The sequence below is a fragment of the Pieris rapae genome, chromosome 14 (genome assembly GCF_905147795.1).
Source record: "Pieris rapae chromosome 14, ilPieRapa1.1, whole genome shotgun sequence".
In the NCBI taxonomy this organism is placed as follows: Eukaryota; Metazoa; Arthropoda; class Insecta; order Lepidoptera; family Pieridae; genus Pieris; species Pieris rapae.
The window spans coordinates 7,538,839-7,562,158 of NC_059522.1; the positions used below are offsets into that span (position 1 = coordinate 7,538,839).

At 32.1% G+C, this 23,320-nt stretch overlaps 1 protein-coding gene across 2 annotated transcripts in view; it reads right to left on the reverse strand.

The window, feature by feature from the left end:
• Positions 1-388: 388 nt before the first annotated feature.
• The window catches only part of LOC110995983 (facilitated trehalose transporter Tret1), a 30,078-nt gene continuing 7,146 nt past the window's right edge, over positions 389-23,320 (reverse strand). The window contains exons 1-7 of one of the 2 annotated variants that reach the window (XM_022263456.2): positions 21,692-21,798; positions 17,598-17,784; positions 13,215-13,350; positions 7,509-7,717; positions 6,929-7,195; positions 3,716-3,937; positions 389-1,653 (exon numbers count right to left, since the gene is read on the reverse strand). In XM_022263456.2, the coding sequence (XP_022119148.2) occupies positions 1,120-1,653; positions 3,716-3,937; positions 6,929-7,195; positions 7,509-7,717; positions 13,215-13,350; positions 17,598-17,784; positions 21,692-21,759 (1,623 nt within the window). In that variant the 5' untranslated portion in view covers positions 21,760-21,798 and the 3' untranslated portion in view covers positions 389-1,119. Of the gene's footprint in view, positions 1,654-3,715; positions 3,938-6,928; positions 7,196-7,508; positions 7,718-13,214; positions 13,351-17,597; positions 17,785-21,691; positions 21,799-23,320 lie in introns of those variants that run through there. The other variant, XM_022263457.2, reaches the window with a different exon arrangement.

Here is a 23,320-nt window from a genome sequence, read left to right on the forward strand (position 1 = left end):
GCATGAAGATTCGAGATGAATTTGACTATTACGTTAGGACATAGTATTACCTTTTATAAACATAACTTTTACACATTTAAAGAAAAACAGTTTTTTACGGATTAAAGTTATGTATTATTGTATTTACGTAATACATAATTTTAAATTTAACTGACGTTTCGCGTGCTTTACAGCGTACGTGGTCACGGTGACTGAAGGAAAGGTGTTAAATGTCAAGAAGTGTCGGCTGTAGAAAATGTTATATTATCTGTATAACATAATTATGTGTATATATATATAAGTTTAAATACAATAATACATAACTTCATTCCGCAAAATAGTGTTTTTCTTTATTACGTTAGGATTCACAATATGTGGGATATCTATAGTAATTATAATAAAACACATATTAACATAGTATTCGATTTATTTTACGAACACTATTATAAAAATAATTATAACTGTCCTATATCTTTATACAATTTCTATATCCTTAGGATTATGAATCTGACTATTGTTAAATAAATCACAGATAATCTCACATTGATATTCTCAGTAAACAATAGATGATGAAAAAAATAAGAAAATCAAAGATTTTGGAAAGGTCCTATTATATACCTACTTGGGCTAATCCCTCATCATTTTAAAACTTAGCATAATTTTGGTTACCAATAAAAATTGGATACGAAAGCTGTGTGTTACACTGTATACGTTCTATAAAATCGTTATAATATTCACGAAGGTTGAATTAAAACCCATAAATACAAAACGTATATATGTAGTGTTTGTATTATTTCATCTGAATCACCTAGAGAGCACTATTAAACTATAATTCATGTAAATATTAAACGTTTCAAAATGGAGATATAATTACATAAACATGAATTCGAAATAAAAATGCATCTCAAAATACAATCATAAAACGTAAGTACACAAGTCTTGAAATATACTGTTGACTGTTTGTTTCTTCTCTCTCATTAGCAAGTTATCTTTCGTACTGTGCTTTCACGATTACGTAATAAGGAATTTCTCTAGAAATGTAAAACGTCAAATACGCAAGAGCCGCGTTCGAAAAATGCTTGATATCTATACCCGTCTAGGTTGACCTTGAGTTTAAGTACATAGTATATTAATAATACATTAGACGCTCTGCCCGTTGTCCATTTTATTTCTGGTAACCCATAGAATGTTTGGTTTTTGGTAATACTGTTCTATTTGTAATAAGGATTTTCCTTTTGTCTCTGGAAGAAGTAGGAAGAGTAAAATCGTGGCCAGCCCGGACGACACTCCGAACAAGCCGAAGACTCCAGCCATGCCTATTTGGTTTCTCATAACCGGGTAAAATTTTGTAAAACCGAAGAGGAATGCATTGAAAAGACAGAATATATAACCTCCGCAGAGTCCACGGACCTTTGTCGGTAAGAGTTCCCCGATCATAAGACCTGGTAAGGGGAAGAAGCCCAGGGTGTTAAATGCCACGAATCCGAGAATTAGTGTTGGAGGGAGCACGCCGCTGCCCGGTCCTTGGGATAAAAGGAAGGCTAGACCCAGAGTACACGCTGTTGCTCCAACCCCTGACACCAGAACCAGTGCTCTTCTAGTAACTTTAAGTAGCATCACACACGCTATCCCACTCACTGCGAGCCTGACTAGGGCACTTGCTTCGGCAGCGTCCTGCGAAATAAAATATATTAGAGGGTTTATAATTAAATTTTATTTTAATTTCATTAAAAGTTATCTATTATTGCATTACACATTACTGATTAATAATAACAAGATAATATGGCTTTATCTCATCGCTAATTCAAATAAAATTACTGATTTTTCCCTATGTGCTTTATGTATATAAATTACATTTGTGAATTAGGAAACTCAAAGGCCATATCGCTAAATAATCATTTAATTTTTCACATCCATTATTGCTATAATATGGAACCAGGGTATAGCCCAGTCATATTAGGTAAGAAAAGGGGTCAACCTCGGAATGAAAGATAATAAGCTGCAAATTGGTATGAACCTTTGTTTTGTCATTCTAAATGTTGTCTCAAAAGTCACAATCGTTATCGTGTCCGCGTCTCAAGATATTTAAGGTCAAAGGTCACAAAAATCGGTTTTTCGCGAATATCTGGCTTCCTATCGATTAAATGAGATTTGCATTTATTATAAAAGTTGTAGGCTATAAAATTCCCTACAACTTTTGTTTAAACTTTTTTTTCATACGACCAACCGTTTTGAAGGTAGAGCGCGAAGTGCACATCGTACAGTCATAAACCTGTACAACTGTCAACACTTCCACCAAAAAGTGTAGCAGCTCATCAACACATAAAACGTGTCTACTACCAGATTCAAACGTGGTTAGGGAAGGACTTAGAACCTCAAGAATGGGGCTGGATGCTTGAAAATGAAATCGTGGAGCCCATACGAACGTTATTACCTCCAGCACCAGCCGAACTACTAAAAGTAATATTTTGCAATTGCAAAAATGGTTGTGGTTCCCGCTGTGGATGCAGAAAATCAGGGCTACAATGTTCTTTAGCTTGCGGCCAGTGCAACGGACAAGCTTGCCTCAACGCTTCACTGTATCCAAGTAATCCCGATGAAGAAAATACATATGATCCCGATATTCTGGAAGGTTTGGAGATGAACATGACAGATAATGAGGATGATGACAATGAATCGAACATTTTTGAGCGACAAGAAGAAGAAGAAGACGAAGAAGAAGAAGATAATTAGCTTCCATTTCCAATTTCATTACAATTAAAATCAACAAAGATACTTTTGATATTTGAACTCACATTTTGATAAATGTATATTATGCCGTATTTAATAATAAATAAAAATATGTGTAAAATATATACTCTTACTATCATTTTAACTTAAAATAAAACTAAAATATATAATCCAGAATTAATAATATTTTATACTTAAATAGTTAAATATGAATAATTATATATAAATAATCAAGTTACTTACTTTAATTAAATATAAATAATTAATAGTTAGTACATAAATAATAGGCATTGTTTAATAATTATAATTATTGTAAATAATTGACTTTATAACGTACTGATAACCATAACTCACGCTTGACCTTGCATTAGGCCGTATATGACTGTACGATGTGCACTTCGCGCTCTACCTTCAAAACGGTTGGTCGTATGAAAAAAAAGTTTAAACAAAAGTTGTAGAGAATTTTATAGCCTACAACTTTTATAATAAATGCAAATCTCATTTAACCGATAGGAAGCCAGATATTCGCGAAAAACCGATTTTTGTGACCTTTGACCTTGAATATCTTGAGACGCGGACACGATAACGATTGTGACTTTTGAGACAACATTTAGAATGACAAAACAAAGGTTCATACCAATTTGCAGCTTATTATCTTTCATTCCGAGGTGAAAGCCCTAATATGACTGGGCTAGTATTGATCTTGTATTGAGCAACTCTCATCACAAGATTACCTAAAATGATTCTGAATACTATTTTATTTTATAAAATGAATTCCTTGATATGTTATTAAATAAAAAATATTCTTAGTAAACAAAATAATATTTATTTTTTATTTATTTCATTTGTCGTTATGTTTGCATTCGACATGCACAATAGCTTCAAAAAATTCATGGTCGAATTATATTATTAATATATAATTCGACCTTATTAAAATATACTAATGTTTCGTTAAAATGATTTTCTTCTGTATAATTTAAATATGATAAATAACAAGTATACATACAGATGGATTCAGCGATCCTCCAGAGTTCTTAACGATGTCCACCGCGTAGAATATCACCACGTAACTGCCAGAGAGGATTTGCATCAAGTTGAATACATTGATAAGCAATAGCGGCTTTAACACTGGAAGACGTAGTACAGTATCGAAGAAACGTATTGTCTCCTCGCCTCGTGCCTTTTCCTTTTCCCGGGCCGATATTAATTCATGAAGTTCTCTTTGTGCCTAGAATAATAAAATAAATTATACTTTTTAAGTAACGCCTTAGCGCAGTGATTCTCAAAGTGGTCTATATCGACCCCTATGAAAACCTGCAAGGGGTCTATGCAAAGCGAAAAAAAAATTTGGGGGTCCATGAAATGAAAATGGGGGTCCACGATAGTGGATCTCAACACATGCACTGATAGTACCTATTTACTTACATCATACTATCTTATTTCCCCAACATGTCACAGACAAGCTGCCAGGAAGACGACGTTTCAACTCACGTTCGACGTTTAAATGAACTCTATTCAGATTTTTAATCTAGGTTTGAGTATATTTTGACTATGGTAATACCACCGTGGATAATTAATCCATATGGTGATCTCAATACAAGTTAAAAGGAACGAATATCATAATATAGGAGGAATTGACTGAACTAAGTACAAACGAAGAAATTAAGCTTCAGTTTAAAAACGGATATCAGCAATGCTGCTAAACAACATACCAGTTGCTTATCCCGTATTATGGAATATGGCGAGGAAATTTTTAATTTCCTTTCCATCGTCATACCTAGTGGAAAGGGGGTTCAGCGCTGTTACCTGGACATCATTAGCCGAGGAGATTTAAGATTAACCTTTACAAAATTGACGCCAAATGTTGATATAATTTATTATTAAAGCATCCTTCTCACTAAAAATATGTACTTATTGCTTATGTTATTTTATTTATAGTTTATTTTATGTTCATTTGATGTTACGAATATTTTACATTACAGATACAAAATTTTATTTTGAGTAGTTTTAATTTAAATTCAATTAATAAATGTATAAATTAACATGTGTTTTTACTTTAAGTTTTTAACACTAAACTTCACTACAGTTAGAAATTTACAGGAAATTAATATCAGGTAAGTAAGGGGGGTCTACTCAACACGGAAAATCATGGCACGGGGTCAAAGACACAAAAAAGTTTGGGAAACTCTGCCTTAGCGTAATTGGTGGTGATAAAAATATAATATAAGAATCTGTTTGGAATTCTTAGGCGTAATGCGCCTTAATCATAGATATTTCTTTTACTGGAAAATGTCTGTTCTTCGTAATAATTTTATTATATTATTTTATAGAGTAAAATTACTAGCTGAACCGGCAAACGCTGTTTTACCATGTATATTTTTTCTACGAAACATTTTTTTAATTCAATGAAACTCATTGAATTAAAAAAATGTTTCGAAAAACTATCTAGTATAATAAAAAATAGGGGAAACTTAATTTTCATCCCTATACCCCACGACCAACGTACAGGGGTGATAATTAAGTGTTGTATGTATTTTTGTATGCTGTATCATAATTAAATAAAAATTCTCGAAAAATTACAAAAAAGCATCTATATTACTGTCCGGTTCGTAGACCCCACCGATATATGTACACAAAATTTCGCGAAAATCGGTTGAGTCATTTCGGAGGTTAAATACAATCACCGTGACATGAGAATTTCATATATAATAAACATTCCAAGACCATTACTAAATAAGCATAGTACTATTGTTAGAATATTCTCATATTATGTCCATTGTTTTTGTACATGATTTCTCTGTTCTGTAATTGAGCTCGCCTATGATAATTGATATTCATTTGTGGAAAATAATGAGAGTGTCACGTTCATGACTTCGCAAAACTACTCGTGTATACACAATATGTTTTAATTACAGAGTTGTAACAATAGAGATACACTTCAATTGGTACCTTCTTGTTGAGCTTATTAGAGACGATTGCTTGTGTGTGGACTCATAAAAACAAACCAATTAAAATGTATCTTGTTCGAATATCATATTTCATTACATTAGGAAACAGGAAGTTGTTGAATAGTTATGTAATTCAACACATTTTTAATGCAAATTCTTAGTATTAAAACTCTAGAATTAACGATAGAGGTTTTAAAATTAATTATCAAGTTAGTAACGCCCAAATGTAAGTCCATTTTTATGTCGGCTCTTAATTATTTAAATAAGAAACAAGTTAATGGAATGTAAACGTCTTTAGGTCGTATGTTTTGATCGGCTCTAAGCACGTTATACATAAAAAATGCAACATTTTAACTTACTCTTATCACAGCATTGTCACAGTCCGTTGAAAAAAACTTAAATAAGATCAGACAGACAGTTGTTGGCCTCTTCATTATAAATGAATATTCATCTTATATATAAAATTCTTGTGTCACGGGGTTAGTAACCGAACTCCTCGGAAACGGCTCGACCGAGTCTCATGAAATTTTGTGTGCGTATTGGGTAGGTCTGAGAATCGGACAACATCTATTTTTCATCCCCCTAAATGTTAAGGGTAATCCACCCCTAAATTTTTTTATTTATTTTTTAGATAAATTTTTTGTTTTCATTTTATTAAGATACACTATAAAAAAATACAAACGACCCGAAATTTTCAGCCCTCTACGATCAACCCCTATTTTTTAGTTGTTAATTATAAATTAAATTTTTTTTGCAAGATTTTTTTTTGTTTTGTCATGACTTAGAATAAAAAAAATCATATGACCCTGAATTTTTCACTCCTCTATGATACAATTTTTTGGCAGTTTTTAATTTGTGATGACAATAAAAAAAAATTCATATCTCTCTCAATTTTCACTCTTATACGATCAACCCCTGTTTTTACATCCCGATTTTTATTTTTTGTAATCTATCCATAGATCTGCAATAAGGTTGCAAGATGGCAATTACATATTATTGTAATTGTAGTAGAATTAAGAGTATGTTTCCTAAAAATAACATACATGGCAAAACGTTCACCGGGTGAGCTAGTATTATTATATAAATTTATCTCGTTATATAAACCCATTTTCGGCTAAAACGCCTGTTATCGAAGTAGATGATACACATTTAAAATTAATTTGTTATTCATACGACTGGTAATCGACAGGTCTTCCAAGATGTATCTTTATTTTGGATAAACATTTTGTTGACTGGAACATTCGTATAGTTTCATACATTGTTGCACTTACCGTATCTGGGTCTCCTCTTAGCCTTGACATGGCTGCCATTGCCTCATGGAAGCGCCCACGTCGCGCCAACCAAGTTGGACTTTCTGGTGAGAAGCATAATGCCACGAAGGCTAAAGAAGGTAGTAGTATTGACAGATAGGCCACTAGTCTCCATGAAAGGACACCCCCGAGGGTATAAACATATAGCACTCCTAGGGAATACGCCACAAATGGAGTACCTATTAGCAAGCCTCTCAGTCTTGGCTCTGATATCTCTCCTAGGTATACCTGCGAAATTTTATTTCAGTAAAACTAATGGAAATAGAAAATCAGAATCCTCCGGTAGTTCATGGGTTTTTAAAAAAAAGCGTATATTAACTGGAAGCACAGAGCAGAAACCGGTCAATAAAAGTATGAATAAATCATACAAAAACCATACAATCAATGAATTTATCATTATATTAGATTTCTTGAATATTTAAATAACTGTTGAGTTTAGTTTATTATCTTCAAAAACTAATTTATAATATTATGGAGTGAAGCAGTTACCTTGACTTTCATAGAATACAGTTTCTATTTTTATGGCTTTATAATTACTTACTTGCGAAGGTGCTGCCATAACACCAACAGCAAATCCGCAGACGGCCCGTCCCAACAGCAATAGTGCGTGATGAGATGCTGTCCCTATGAGAATCCATCCAATAACTAGTGGTAAAGTGGTTGTTTGCAGCGTCCGTCGTCTACCTATGGCCTCCATTATTGGCCCCGACAACATTGAGCCTAGCGGTGTTGCTGCAGAATGAATACTGGCTGCAAAGAAAAATACTCTATGTAAATTTATTTTAAAAAGGTTATATTTATTTATTTCAAATCACAGGATGTATGCTAGTTCTTACAAAGAAAAAGTTACACATTCATTACAAACAATCAAGATTTTTAATTTAATGAAACTGGCGTATTGAAATAAACACTAGGCGTTACAAATAATATTTATAGATATTTCTACGATATTCTAAAACCATGCGTAATTGACAATAACTTGAAAACGTCAATGTATCTCGCATACCATAAAAATTGTGTATATGGCTGTTAGTCCATTGAAATCTTACATTTGTTAGAGGACGCCATTTTATTTATGTATGGAGGTGGTCAATACAAGCTTAAATGTAAGTTGATCTTGATAATATTATTAAATATATTATCAAGATCGAAGATTACCTCAGCAAGTTGTCTGTATAATTGTCCTACTACGGATACCGATAATTAAAATTGCCTATTACATTTAAAAATGATCATGGAACAGATTCAGAAATCTGAGGCCAAGACCTAATGAGGTTGTAGCGCCACTGATTTATTTACTATGATACCTATCAATGTAACAATAATATGCGTATATAACGTGATACATGCAAAATTTAGGCTAACATTAATCAAATAAATATGAGTGATCGTACGTGTGACCTTTATTTAATTGAAAAATTCCTTTGCAAATGTCTCTGAATCACGTTATCTATTAGTTGTAGGAACATAGGACCGAGCAATTATTGAAGCCCTCTCTATTACTTAACGTATTTCGAGCAAAATTACAATGAAAGTTTTCCTGTGACTGTAATCCTTGGCCATCGAAATCGGCGTCTGTTTCGTTCTGTACTACAGTTGTCACATATATAGCAAGTGACAGCCTTCTTCGGCCTTTCTGAAGACATGCCGATTTCTTCTAGTTTTCTTTCACCGTACGAGCAGAGTCAATTGAACAACCTATTAACCAACCTTTCCAATCGCATTATCACTATAAATCGACGTGATTGAAGTATTATGCATAATAAGGATAATTATTATCTGTTTTATATAATTGGCAAATAATTGGCCCTGTAAAAACCCGTACTCACGATACGTCAAACGAATAATTTTATTAATAGTAATTTTGTGACAAATTAATAAGTAATTTCGTAATCCGTCAGTTTGTAGTTTGGACTTAATAACCCACTTAATGTGGGGGTTTGGGTGTGACAAGCTTTGTATGTTTTCACTAGTTAGGATTACTATAACGTTTATTTCCGGGTATTTTGTTTCCATTTTGGTTAAAATATACGCCAGAACTCGGTTGACTAAAACACTATCGTTGTTTATTTAAAAGAACTATGTAAAAGTACTTTATAAGTGTGTGTAAGTGTACTTCTTTAAGGGTCTGTTTCAATGTACGGATAAAGTACCAAATAGCTATGAAACACATAAATTATTCGAAAGATAAAAGTTCCAAATAAGATACTTCGCGTTTCATGACGAATAGCGCTATTTGACAGTCGTGAAACGCAAAGATACTGTTTATCCTACCAATAAGTAATAAATAGCTTATTTGTAATTTATCCAGACATTGTGAAACAGACCCTAAGTATTGCATTTGTTAATGTATTCCTAAAATACAATCAAATTAGACTTGAGTTTTTTAAAGTAATCAATCTACTTTAGTTACTTTCAAAAAGTTTCTAATTTTTAAAGCAGCAGCGAGTTATGTAACCCAACATTAGATAAGTTACATATGAATATTTTAATTAATAATTAGAAGCGTAAACCAAATGCATGCAATAAATTGTATTTTAAAATTCTCGTTTCAGATCATGTCAAATGTCATTCATTCATATTATTCAGTTATTCTTTTTCTTTTTTGAACATAAGATCATCAAGGTATCACTTATTCAAGTCATAGTTCATAGATTTATGAATCCTTAGAGAAGTCGAGTTTCTTTTTGTTAGCGTCGAAACTCTATCCCTTATTTTGTGTTAGCTCATGTTTTAAACCATCTTTTCATTACCCAGCTGCAAACAAAATTTTTATTTAAACATCTCCATACAACAACCGCTACTCATATTTATGTGTCTGTTTCGTAATCATATGTTTTTTTGCAATTGGCAAGGTAAGCAGCCTATGAGCCTAACATACGCCGTCGATATGTTTGGTCTAAGAGTTGCCAGTTTTCTGTCCGTACTATTAAATGCGTACATCGATAGCAAGTCGGTGAGTGGAGAGAACGACCTCATGGATGAAAATCGAACGCTGAAACCACTACGTCAACACTGGTCTAAAATAAAATCTATCAAAGTCATCATTGTTTTGTAATCACGCAACGGAATTAAAATAAAATTAATTAACTGCATATAAACTATAATTGATTGCATTCTCGTACTTCCGCATATTAACATTAGCTCAGTTTTGCAATCGACTTGCTTCGATGTTTGAACGTGATCGCCTTGACTTTTTAAGCCCTAAGTCGTAATTTGCATGGATAGGTCGTGTCCGTTGTTGCTAAGAGCTTACAGTATTGAGTAATGTATAAGTCGTGTTCATATTTGAATGACACAATATAAGCAGGGACGGATTTTGGGGACTGTTACCGGGGTTACAGCTTCTAGGCCCCCACAATAGACAATTCGTTTTTTTTATAATATAAATAGTAAACACTAGTAAACAACTTATGTTATAAAACACAAGAGGATTATAATTGAAATGAATTTAAATATATATTATAAAGGCTATTATTATATGTTCGTTAAATACTTAAAGACTCAGAATGGTTTCACAATTAATTATTGATTGAATTTGGAATTACAATTTAAGGAAAATAATTGGGGGCCAGGCCTCCATTCCTTTGTTTCTCCGAGGCCCTTAGTTCTAAAACCGGTCCTGCAGATATTAAAATAACAAATGTGCGATATTATGTGTTGTTATTTATCTACATATTTAGTATATTAAGTCATCGTATGTATTTATCCAAATATATTGGTATCACTGAAAATCTGTCGCGAAGTTAGCCTTATAGCCGTCGTTAGCATAATGTTTGAGGCCAAATTAACTTTACTTTTTCCATTTCCATGTGTTAATTTGTGTGCGTATTGTTATGGTAAGACGGGTCGACTGCAATGTGTCTAGATTTTACACAAGATCGGAACCGTCTCGAAGCTAGACTGAACACTCTAGAACGCCGTATTACAAGGACCGAGCAATGTGCGAAAGAGACAAAGAGTACGGGCTTTCTAGAATTGTGCAATCGCTATTCAGTAGCGATCCTGCCTAGAGAATTCTCGAATATTGTTGAAGCTTATTCCCAGATAGATATTAGCGAGCCGAAACGCGACCAATTAATTCAGATTCGTATGCGATATCAAGAGATAAATACCGAAGAGAAAAAGTGCGAATAAATTTAACACAAGTGATAAAGTACTGTGTGAAGTGTGCGTTATTAAAGTGATTTGTGATAGTATTTTGTTTAGTGTGTAATAAGTGAATACATAAATTCCTCATTGATTTTATTAAGAAATAATCCCTTGAAGAGATCTATCCATTTTGGCCAGGCATTTTCTATCCGATCCCCTAGCTCGTAACAGTATTAATGTATCTTTCTTGATCGCCGTGATGGTTTGGGTAGGCTTTTACGCGAGCGCAGCTAAAATATAACATTATTTTCCGCTTTCAATTCTGTTACTTTTTTCTTTACCAGCGTTTACATGTTTTCAAAAATGAACTTGAAGTTCGAAGAATTACTTTAACCGATGACCAGAAACACCTTCGCATGGACTGGTGTCGTCAAATGTTAGATAAGTTCAACGGCGGTGACTCAAATGCTGTATTTGACATCGTCACAGGTGATTAAAGCTGTGTGTATAGAGGAACAGAAATTACTTCGAAAAACAATAAAAGTATTGGCAACTTTCCAAATTAAGCCGTTTTTCATTTTCTTAACATTTTCAGTGCCACCCAGGTATATCCAAATGATATTTATAATATAAGTACAAACATATAAGTAAGTTTTGTTTTACGTGGTCGGCTGAAACAGCCCTGGCAAGCGACCATGATATCAAAGGAACAGGAGCTTTGGAGCGAAATGAAAAGTTTGGCATACAATCTTTGAATACTCTATGATGATCTCATGTTTAAATAATAATGTTTGTTTTATTTACCTAACGCATTCACTGTAATTAAATACAAGGTTTAATATGTGGTAAATGTTATGAGGAAAACTAATCCTCTTAATAGTTTTGCCAGTTAACTTTGTAATTTATAATATCTAAAGTATCCTGTACAGTTGTGTAGCATTAGTTATTGTGAACATTCCTAAACCGTATAACGAAATAGTTGTCATAATTCGATTAATCACATTTAATTAACAAGCATCCTTCAATATTGACCCGGTAATTTTACTCAAAGATTTAAAATAATTGCAGCACGTATGGATTAAAAATTATTTATCATTCCAAACCACAGATACTTTATATAGTTATTTCAGTGACTTATATTCCACTAGACATTTTTATGATGTTAGACTTATGATTTCCTACTGATTTTATTGTATTTATTCCTTCAACTTTAAAAAGTATATTTTGTAAAGTTACATCCGCATAGGACATCTAATGACTTCCTGCATTTATTTTATTTCATAAAGACTTGATTGAAATTCGTGTTTTATCACATACGTTTTTAATTACCTGACTGGTATGTTATTTTTATAGTATTTAGTAATGTATTTATCCTTCAAAACAGCTGTTTTTATGTTATGACTTAATTAATTTTTCCATGCCATCTAGACCTAACTTTACGATGTCGAATTTAGGTGTTGGTGAGGGTGCGCATCGTAAAAATTCACTCTCATCATTTTTCTCCATCGCGTCCAAAAAAGTATAACGTCAACAAACCTAATTGAATAAATATGATCATCAACCGTGGATACACATCTGTTAGAGAATTCTAATATTTTAAATGTTATTAAAAAACTAAATCATCGTCATCGTTTTCTTGCGTTTCCGTATTTTTTGTTATGTCCCGTCAAAACTAACGATTATATTACATTAATTTTTGATATAGTATGTAAATAATACAATAGGTCATAATATATAATCTCAGATATTAAAATTAATTCTCCCTTATCTCAATTAAAAATAATTTATATTTACTTTAATAAATTGTATTCATAGTAATAATTAGATTCACAAAACTAGAAACATATAATAAATATGCACTTTATTTATTGTCATGTTTCAATACGCACTTCAATTTTGATAAAGTTTCTTCAGTTATTAAATACACTGAAAATTGTATTTCCTATGTTGTCCTGGTAGCATTGAGGAACTCGCGAGATTGGTTTTTACCATACTAGATTTATACCACATACAGCAGCGATGCCTCACGTTTTCCTCCTTGGAAAATCAGAAGCCAAATTTTGGAACTGATTTAAACTTCTCTCATTTTCCTATATGTTTTGTTTTAGGAAATTTTTTTGAAATAGATCAAGTATGGCATTTGAACAAAACTTACCAATCCACGATCCCATATCTTCATCTGTCGGGAGTGTAGATGTCTTATTTTGTAGCTGAGGTAAGGCAATAGCGGAGAAGCCAATGGGGTGCCCCGCACCCGCGGCCAATATTAGTACTGCACATGTTATAAGGCACTGAAACAATGCAAGATATATTTTTTTATTGTTGCCGCAACTTTATAAATAAACTTAAAGTACAGAAAACACAAAAAATACTACCACAATACAAATTTCTTATAAACTTAAGACTTGAAAATAACAATCGCAACAAAAAAAGAAACGACAAGATTACAACAAAGAGATATAATTTAATAGAATGCTTTACAAAAAATAAATTTTTAAAAACCTACAACTCCATGCGTATTATTCTTTGTATTCCTACGCACACCAGTCTTTCTTGTTTAAATAATATATGCCCTTATGTTGCTAATATGTATAGTGTTAACAGGTATTATATACTTGTCAACCATGGGAAAATGTTTGTTATCTATCAGCCGGCATGACAAAGGCTTCCGGGTTCCACTCGCGACAGCATTTGTTGAGTAAATATACATTGGCTATATTTTTAGTCACCCATCGTTATGCCCTTTGCTTCCTTAGCGGTCCTTGGGAAAATTTTAAATTATACACAATTAACTAAAATAGACACAAAGTTGTCATGTCGAGCCTTTAACAACTACTAAGCTGTTTTAAACATTGCGTAATTTTTCTATATCCGAGATACGATTGTTTCTAGTTGTAAATTGGATTTAAAATCAATGATCGCTCGTTAACAATTGAACTTATCCTTCATTCTTCTTCGTAAACTTCATTACTGAAGGTGCGTGTTGGTCTTGGAAAGCCTTAGGCACTCTCACTCTATCCTCAGGTTTTCTCAGTGAATTAAGGATGTTGAGACCCATAATTGTCTTTGTTCAGACCAACGAGTAGGCCATAGACTTCGACCATTATTCTCTCTACTATTGTTAATTTGTCGAGGCCTGTTCGTCCTATCTATCTATATTTAAAAATGAATTGTTGTTCGTTAGTCTCGCTAAAACTCGAGAACGGAATTTTCTAATAAAATCTCAGTTGGTCGTCATATTATGTATGTTTTAAAAGTGTTGTACTACGTTTTGACACAAATATGTGGAGGAGATCTGAAATTCACGAGTTCATCTAGTCCTTGATATAAATTTAATATACTACCTTATCGGTAGAAAATACTGGAAACCCACAAAAAATAGGTGTTGATAAAGATTATCGTTTTACGTTCGAATCACTTGATATTACGCAATATTATTGATAATTCCTTAATTTTATCATAAGCCAATTTCAGACAAATTTAATAATTGCAGTGCATTAACAAAAATGTACTATTATATAAATATTTAATTTCCGCTAATACTATTTTCGAAAGAACCTAAAATTTTTAACTTAACTTAACTTTAATAAGTACCTAACTATTGATAATCCGACTACGATGTTCGGGACACACTATATCTCATGGAGCATACTTCTAATTTTTTATTTTTATCCATCTGCAATCAGCCTCTTGATTAATTTGAAGTAATGGCAATTAGGGAACGCAAATTCAATATTTTTTTTATTCCTTCCGTAAGACTCCGTAGATTGTCAGACTGCGGCAAGTTTCGCCCATTTCAGCCGAATTTCAAAATATTGCGCATTAATTTTGCTTCGTAAATCTAAATCTACTTAGATTTAGATTTAGACCCTTGGTCCGTGGGGTCCTAACGCATTAAGGCTTTTTAGGAATTATCAAAAAGGTTAGTCGACATCAGAGGAGAACGAGGAGCTGGCAGCTACCTCGCACAAAGAATAATTATAGTACGGACGCGGAGCACGAAGAATTTCGTAGAATGACCCCTCATCTTATGTCTTTGAAGCTCGCGCATAAACATATTGCCGTTGCGCTCACACAGATGCAGTGACCGCCGTATTCAGAGATTGTAAACCTTTTAGTCATAACCATAAAGACATGTGGTGGTGCACATGTACTTTGGTTTGTTTTGTTATAAGTAGTATATATGTTATAGTATAGTATATAAGTAGTAACGTATCTGGCGAAACATCTGAAATAATCAATTTCAAGAAAGTTCATCAGAAATAGATGCCTCTGACTAAAATTAAATGTTTTTTTTACCAAATCTTAGTCGCAATCATAACTTTTCCTTTTTACAAATCCATCAAGCCGTTTAGTCTAAATAAAAATCAAAGGTACCGTTTTTAATATTCGTACTTATAAAAAAAATGTTTTTAACCACTGGCAGTAGGCCCAAAGGTCAATGTACGAAATTCTTCGTGCTCCGCGTCCGTACTATAGTCTAGCTATTCAAAGGGGGAACGCTGCGAGTATCTTCGGAAAATATTATTAAAAGGGACTCCTTTTAATAATATTTTTTAATTATTAAATTTTAAGCTTAGTTATTAGGTGTATTTGTATGTATATTATATTATTATATTATTTGTTATAAATATAATATTTAATAATATTGTGGAAAAAATTTACTTATGTAAACTTAGCTTTATGTATTTTGGTATTGTTCAGTATGTACCTACTTTCCGCACGCAAGAACTTATGGAACAAAAAATGTTAGTATGTAGTTAACCCGAACTTAACGAAGAAATATTTTATGTAAAATAAAATCATGTAAAATTGTGAATAAATAATTAGACACAAAAGGTTTTCACGATTTTCAATCTAATCTTCTTCTTACTATAAGTATTAATTAGTTACATTACAATTAAAAATCATATTTATCATATTTATATAACTATTACTTATAACTATTTTTATATAACTAGTTAGTAGTGACTGTAAAATGGTTAGTCCCTATTTAGTATTTACAGGCAATCGTGGATTATCGTAAAAAATAGTGTGTGTACTTGTATTAGAAGTTATAATTCGTTGGCGTATGGAATTTTTTTTAATAATAAATATTAAAATTAATAAAAAATTATTTAATTTAAATAAATTAATTATTAGAAAATACCGTATCACCGTCGTATATGAAATTGATTTTAAACACCAAAATAATATTTATTTATTGACACTGTTTAATAGGCAATACTGTGACGAAACACGTGTTCTTAATATAAAAATACTAGAATATACAACTTGAACATAGTTATCGATTTCCATTCATATAGACCTAACTTAACGATGTCGAATTTAGGTGTCGCGTTCAAATAAGTATAACTTTAAAAAGAATAAAAATTAGAATTTAAAAAAAAACAGTTGTACGTTTATTAACAAAAATATACTAGTTCACATCTGTCACCCCTAAAGATGCGACAGATGGAGCTGGCAACCATATAAACTCTCTATCTACATCATTTCCTTTAAAATGACGTAAAAATGCTATCAGCAAATTAATTATACGAAAGGTAATTGCGGCTTTTTTTATTGGCAACCTATCGCTAATCAATTGCATACAACAGGTAGAAATTTTCTTTAATCATCAGTCTAAAGTGTTTGTGAGAAATAAAATATTAATTTCATCAAATAACTGATAGCGGATCTTGTACTATTAGGAGTACACGTCATAGTAAAAAAAAACAGACAGCTAAATATGTTAAAGCAAGCAAGCCATACCTATAAAGTAATATCCCATATTAATCAAGGTAATGGGTCATTATAGTGTCATGTGTAACAAATATTTGTTTTAATTTATCAATGGCGGCTTTCTTCGCTCTACGTATTGAGTTTCCAAGAATGAACCTGCCTTGTTAGCTTAATGTCTTCGTTGTACACAAAGGACCTTATTGTGAGAATTACTTGTATCTATCAACAGAATCTTTCAGTTCCGTATTCCGTCTTTAATTTAAGTTCCTCTTGAACTAATTACTTGGTTATTATGTTATACTTACACGGAAACAACCACTCCGTTCAAGTATAATATTCAATATAAGAAAATCGCAAAATTATTTTCACAGGCTTTTTTTAAGATAATATTTACACAATTTAATGTTGTTTTATATTACTACTAAAACATTATGTACTAACCAAGACTTAACTAAGAATTTACTTTAAAAAATATTGGTTGAGATGTGTGTGGGAATGTGTGAAGGTGTGTCGCACATGTCAGTTTTTACTTAAAACTTATAACGCAAAAATAAAAATCACTTACGATATGTTCATTATTTATCAAATTTCAGACCTAATTTCAACAGCGATTTTGACATTGAATTACATATACATACATAAAAATTTGGAACTGTGTTGTTTCTGTGTGAATTTCTGCCAATTCATTCAATAATTGAAAATCACTATCGTCATACAGAGTAGCCCTGTTAGCTTAATACATATATCCCTATACAAGAAAAATGATTTTTAAAACAAATTTTAAGCTAACACACAAAACTTTATAGCATTATATTACCTGGTTAAAAACTCCTCGTACCGAGGAGTACGTCTCGCCCTTTATATAGGGCGGCAGTGTAGCTGTCGAACTGATGCTGCGAAGAAAACCCTGCAGCGCTTCATACTCTTCAGAACTCTTAGTCTCTTTACTTTTAACGGCCTTTGGCGTCTGGTTCTGAGAAAGCATAGCCTCGTGGGCTCCATCACTGCAAAGTGATTAAATATAATTAATATAATATGTATGTAATGATGATTGTGAATAAATTAAGTTAAAAATAGAATATTAATTATAAGCCGCTCATTTGCCGTTAAAAATATTTAATGTTTTATACTATCATGTGGACAAAGGTCAAAATGACGCGACATGGCGGAAGAGAATGAGGTGATGTAACTATTGAAAAAAAGTTATCACGAAAATTATATCACCACGAAAGAACAAGTTTATTATCGCACTGAAGAACTTAGAATTCTAGTTTTATTTATCGAGATAAGATTTATGATTGTCTTAGCTATTTGTATATAGTATTTTTTTTTATATAGTATTTTTTTTTTTATATAGTATTTCTTTTTTTATTCGTTAGAAGTCAGATAATGATCTGAATTCTAACGAATAAAAAAAAGAAATACTAATTAGACGGTTATAATTAGCTCTAAAATATTCTGGCTAACTGCCATTCGCCATTTTCATGAGTGGAAAACGAAATTCATTTATTGTTTATGAAACGCGTGACCATACCGCTTGTTTCATAGTGAATCCTTATCTTAACGTATAATATAGATTATGATTTCAATTACATTTTTATCAACCAATCTGTCGATTATTAGAAGGACGCGTATATGCGTAACATATCTTTAGCAGAAATCGAGAGATTGCAACAAATCTATTTTAACATAGTTATTATTTATTGATTTGTGAAACATGGAATGTTTCCCTGTATTTACTAATATAGATACAAATATAGGTGTTAAAAGCACAGCAGTTGTACTTGAATGAAAAATTTCTCTTCTCCATTTCAATTTCTCTTGTTACTCCGTTTTTCAATTAATTAAATACTCTTTCTAGAATTGCTCATCCTTATTATGATATAATTGTATTTGTATGTAATATCTCTAATTTAGTCGTCGTAGTGTTGATAGCCCTTATCTATTAATAGACGCCATTAATAGGGAAGTGATTGCGTGGTAAATGGAAATTCAGTTATCAATAAAATCCGTCCACGATTGTACGTAACAGTTGAATGTTGAGTAGTGTTTTATTTTTGGTTAGCTAATCCTTGATTACATGTCAAAATGTATACGCCATACAAAATCGTTCCTGTCTAGGAACTCTAGTGTTTTCGTTAGAGTTATACGAACCTCACTTGTTTACGTATTTATCTCATGAAATACGTAAACAAGTGAGGAATGTATATGTAAATTATGTATTGTGACGTGAAATGCACGTTTTGGTATGTAAAAAGTTAAGTCTGAAACCTTATCACCAGTGTTGCAAAAGTTCCCGATTTTTCGGGAGATCTCCTGATTTCGGCTCTTCCCTCCCGATATAACGATTTCATGACCAAATCTCCCGAATTTCAGTTTTGCTTTTTTTTTACTTTTTTTTTGTGGTAACACTAAAATATATCTAGTAGCACTGAAGCGATTCAATGGGATTCCCCAAGACTTCTCGTACGTACTTTCAATACAGCAGTATACTTAAAATATAATAGATCGAAGTGCTTTTGAAATAAGATTCATAATTGTTTGGTGAGTGTACGGGGGAAATTACCTTAAAATGAGATGGTCGAGTACGTGCTGAATGTACAAAGATGTTTGTTATTCACTTATTCACTTTATTGTTGTATAGTCAGTTCGCAAGTGTACAGTACAGATTTTATTGCATTACTTTCTATTGTTTCATCATCATATCTGTTCCTTCGTCTTCAAAATATTATCATTGCCCCACTCTTCTGCCAATGTAGAAAGAATTTTCTCTTCAATAAATCTAATGAAAACCAAAACTCGCAATAAATTATCCACAGAATCTATAGTAGGGCTTCTTCATACTAAACGTGTTGTAACAGAAGAATATCGAACATGTTTTAATTTTGATATTGAAAAGAAAATGTTCGAAAAAATTGCTTCAAAGAGATGGTATGCGGATGAGGATAACTAAACCTTAATAATATGAATATATCTTTATTGTTTAATAAAGTTATAAGAGCCTAAAGTGCATTTATTTTATTTTTTAAAACCTCCCGTTTTCTCCCGATTTTTGGCATAAGAATCTCCCTTTTTTTGATTTTTGACTTTTGCAACACTGCTTATCACTAACGTTTTAACCGTCGTAACCATCCTTACGTTTTTGTGGTTTTGCAATTGCAAATATTACGAACGGTTCTAAATTTCGAATCGTCATAGAAATATTGTCGATACATAATGATAGGATATCTGTTATGACGTAACCGAAATTCAAAAGATATTATATCTCTTCAAAATCTAGGTCGATTGTCTTGAACTTGTAAGCTTATCGAAAACGACTACATATTTATTATAATATGTTCTCCGGTATTAATATGTTAATACTATGAATATTAGAATAATTAAATATAAAAGGGATTAATTTATTTTTTATTTATCAACATATTATCAGATATTTTGTCAAAATTATCTTTAAGAATAGCTAGCCTGTACTCTCTAACTTCTAATAGCGACAATTAACGATATATGTGCAATAAATCTGTCAATATCCCTATAGCGGATGTTATAAAAGCCCGAACAAAATCTTCATCAGATCATTATTGACATCGAAATCATTATTGGAAATTACAGAGTAAGGCCTCTGATCTATTGTTTTAATGAACGGTTAAGTTCATATACACGCCTGCTACCGGGTTAAATGATATCAAAAATTATATATAACGTTTTAATTGACACATTACTTGTAAAACTTGTGCGGATTAGTACATGTGTTTAAGATTTGACATTTAGAATAATCTAATTCGAAAGAGATAGGAACGATATAAAAAATCAAGTTCGCGTTTTGATCATTTGATAATATTATTTATCTCTGTGATAAAAAAAGATTCCTGTATGAGTCAAGCCCACTCACGTAATCGATAAAATTAAGTCAAAGCACGATTGAATCTTAGAAATCTATGAACAATTTTTTCAATTTTCTCTAAAAAAATGCGTTTACGATTTTACACTGTTCACGCGAAAAATCTAATAGTTAGTAACAATGTTTTAATCAGTCTGTTACAGAATGAAAACATCAAAATAATAATTATTGCAAATGTTTTATATCGCCACCACGGATTTTCAATAATTAGTTTAAGGTTGGTGTTGACGTGAGTACTGGTACTGACTCGAACTAATTTAAGGAGCGATAAAGTTATGGCTGGCACTCTCTAATAATTTTACTATCTCAGCTCTGTTTTAGAGGAGTATTGGCCTAGTGACTTTATCGCGCGACTCTCATACCCTGGCTTTGCACCAATTGTCTTTCTGTGCCCATTCAACATTCGCTCGAATGGTAAAGGAAAACATATCTTAGACCGAAAAAGTCGACGCGTGCGCACCGAATCCTGACCTACTTTGCCTATGGAATTGAAAAATGATTATTAAATAGATTCAGAAATCTGAGGCCTGAATCATTGAGCTATACATAAACGTACTTACATAACGTGTTTAATCTTATTTTAATGATGTAATTAGTAAAAGTATCGCAGCATGAAAGAAATGAGCCATTAAAAAAAAAACCTGTTTACTTCTAGTAGATATTCAGAGGTAGATAGTAACCGGACTGGTGTAGAACTGTGGCTGTGGCCTCATCATGCTACCATATTACCAATTAGTACTGACTTAAATTATTGATTATCATTTTGCCGTCTGTTACGCCGCAGGGATTGCGGATGTGTTTGAGGTAATGTTACTCTTTCCATGAACGTTGTATCGGAAAATACTGCCAGCTGGTTCCACAAAGAGGTAATGTGCCCCATAAAGTGGCTTACAAAGCACTGTGTTATGGAATGCAGAAAGCAGGCGCCGCGGTAATAAGTGATTCACATTGGTGATACTTATCACCCATCACTTGCTGGGCCTGCACAGTACTGTAGCCTTGTATATACAAACCTTTCTATTCTAACGACACGAAACTTCGGTTGAAAGTAGATCACATAACCGAATACTGAGAACACCATTATTTACAACTAGAAACAATACACTTCCTTGGACACTTGCTCTCAACTGATTTAATTGACGTGATAAAGTTATCAAATGAACATTAACCCGTCCCTATATATAAGTTGTATATAAGCGAGCAGCATCCTTACACGTAAAAGTTACTTTCGGAAACTGATCTACCTGTATATATGTTTATTTAAGAAAAAAATATTAAAACCATTTTTGGTTCATCGCCACTAAAACACGTAGACTTATTGAAGCTGACCTTAGTAGTAGATAACCTTTTTTGTAATGTAACACTACTAGGGAAATACTAGTATTAATTTGGTAAATAAATAAAGACATATTTTATTTAAATCCATAGTAGAGCCTGTTCAAAGGCCTGCCGACAAAATGATTTCGCTAGGAATCGAACGCAACACCAACGACCTTTAAGGCAAGGTGGCGGTTATTAAGGAAACTAGATTTTAAAAAAAAAGTGATCTGTGAACTGTCCGTGTAAGTGGACCCTTAGACGTATACAATATTTCATAACATTGTAATAAAAATATTTCTCCCTCACTCATTGCGTCCCAATACGAGAAGGGTATATACAAGTTTTATTTTTAGATAGTCGTTGTTAATGACAACGATTACCAAATGAGATATCATTTAAAAAATAAAAAGAATCGGCGATCAAAGTTCAGTAGCAACCTTTATTAATTAAAAGAAACAACTCTCATAAAAACGTTTAATTTTTATTATTAAATTAAAACGTTAATCGAAAATGACTTGCAAATTCTCTAAAACTCCTATGATTTCAGTGATTTTAAAACTAGTTGGGGATATTCAAATTAGAGATCGAATACTGATTCATTAATATAATATTAGCTTTATATTGTGTACATCTGATATTTTTTGCAAAAATTTTTTTGTTTATAATATAAGTATATCATACACATATTCTTTAATAATTTAAATTCGAGTTAAGTTTAAAAAAATATTTTTAATCCTTAACACAATTTATCAAAAAGCTGACATTTGCTTTGACTTGAGAGGTAAAGAACTGACTGATTACTTAATTATGAAAAGGCTAAAAAAGGTTATTTTCTCTTTCTTGTCTTTGGTATACGTGCTGTTATTCAATTACAGCATATATACGAAACAATAACTATAATATAGACAAATTATAACTAACATACTACCAATTATATTTCTATTTAAAAAATCTAAAATGAAACATTATTTATAGTGGTCACCATTATATTACAATAATGCTAAGATGATTGAAAAATATGTCGGAATCGCGAAAACGATATGATGGCCATATGAATTCTCGTTATCACATCAACCTTATATTGTTGGCAATAGATTCTTATGTTCAGTCATTGACATAAATTTCGCAAAATGACCTCAAAACATACGAGAGAGACTTATCACAATTTAATTAGCAAGGTATAGGCCATTAAAGACCGTGAGTAAATTTTGCCATTGTCAAACTGCCACCGGAATATTTAATAAAATTCGTCAAGGTCCAAAGAACACAGGTTGGAACAAATTACTTGCAGTTTTTTACGATAATTTGTTTAATTGATGAAG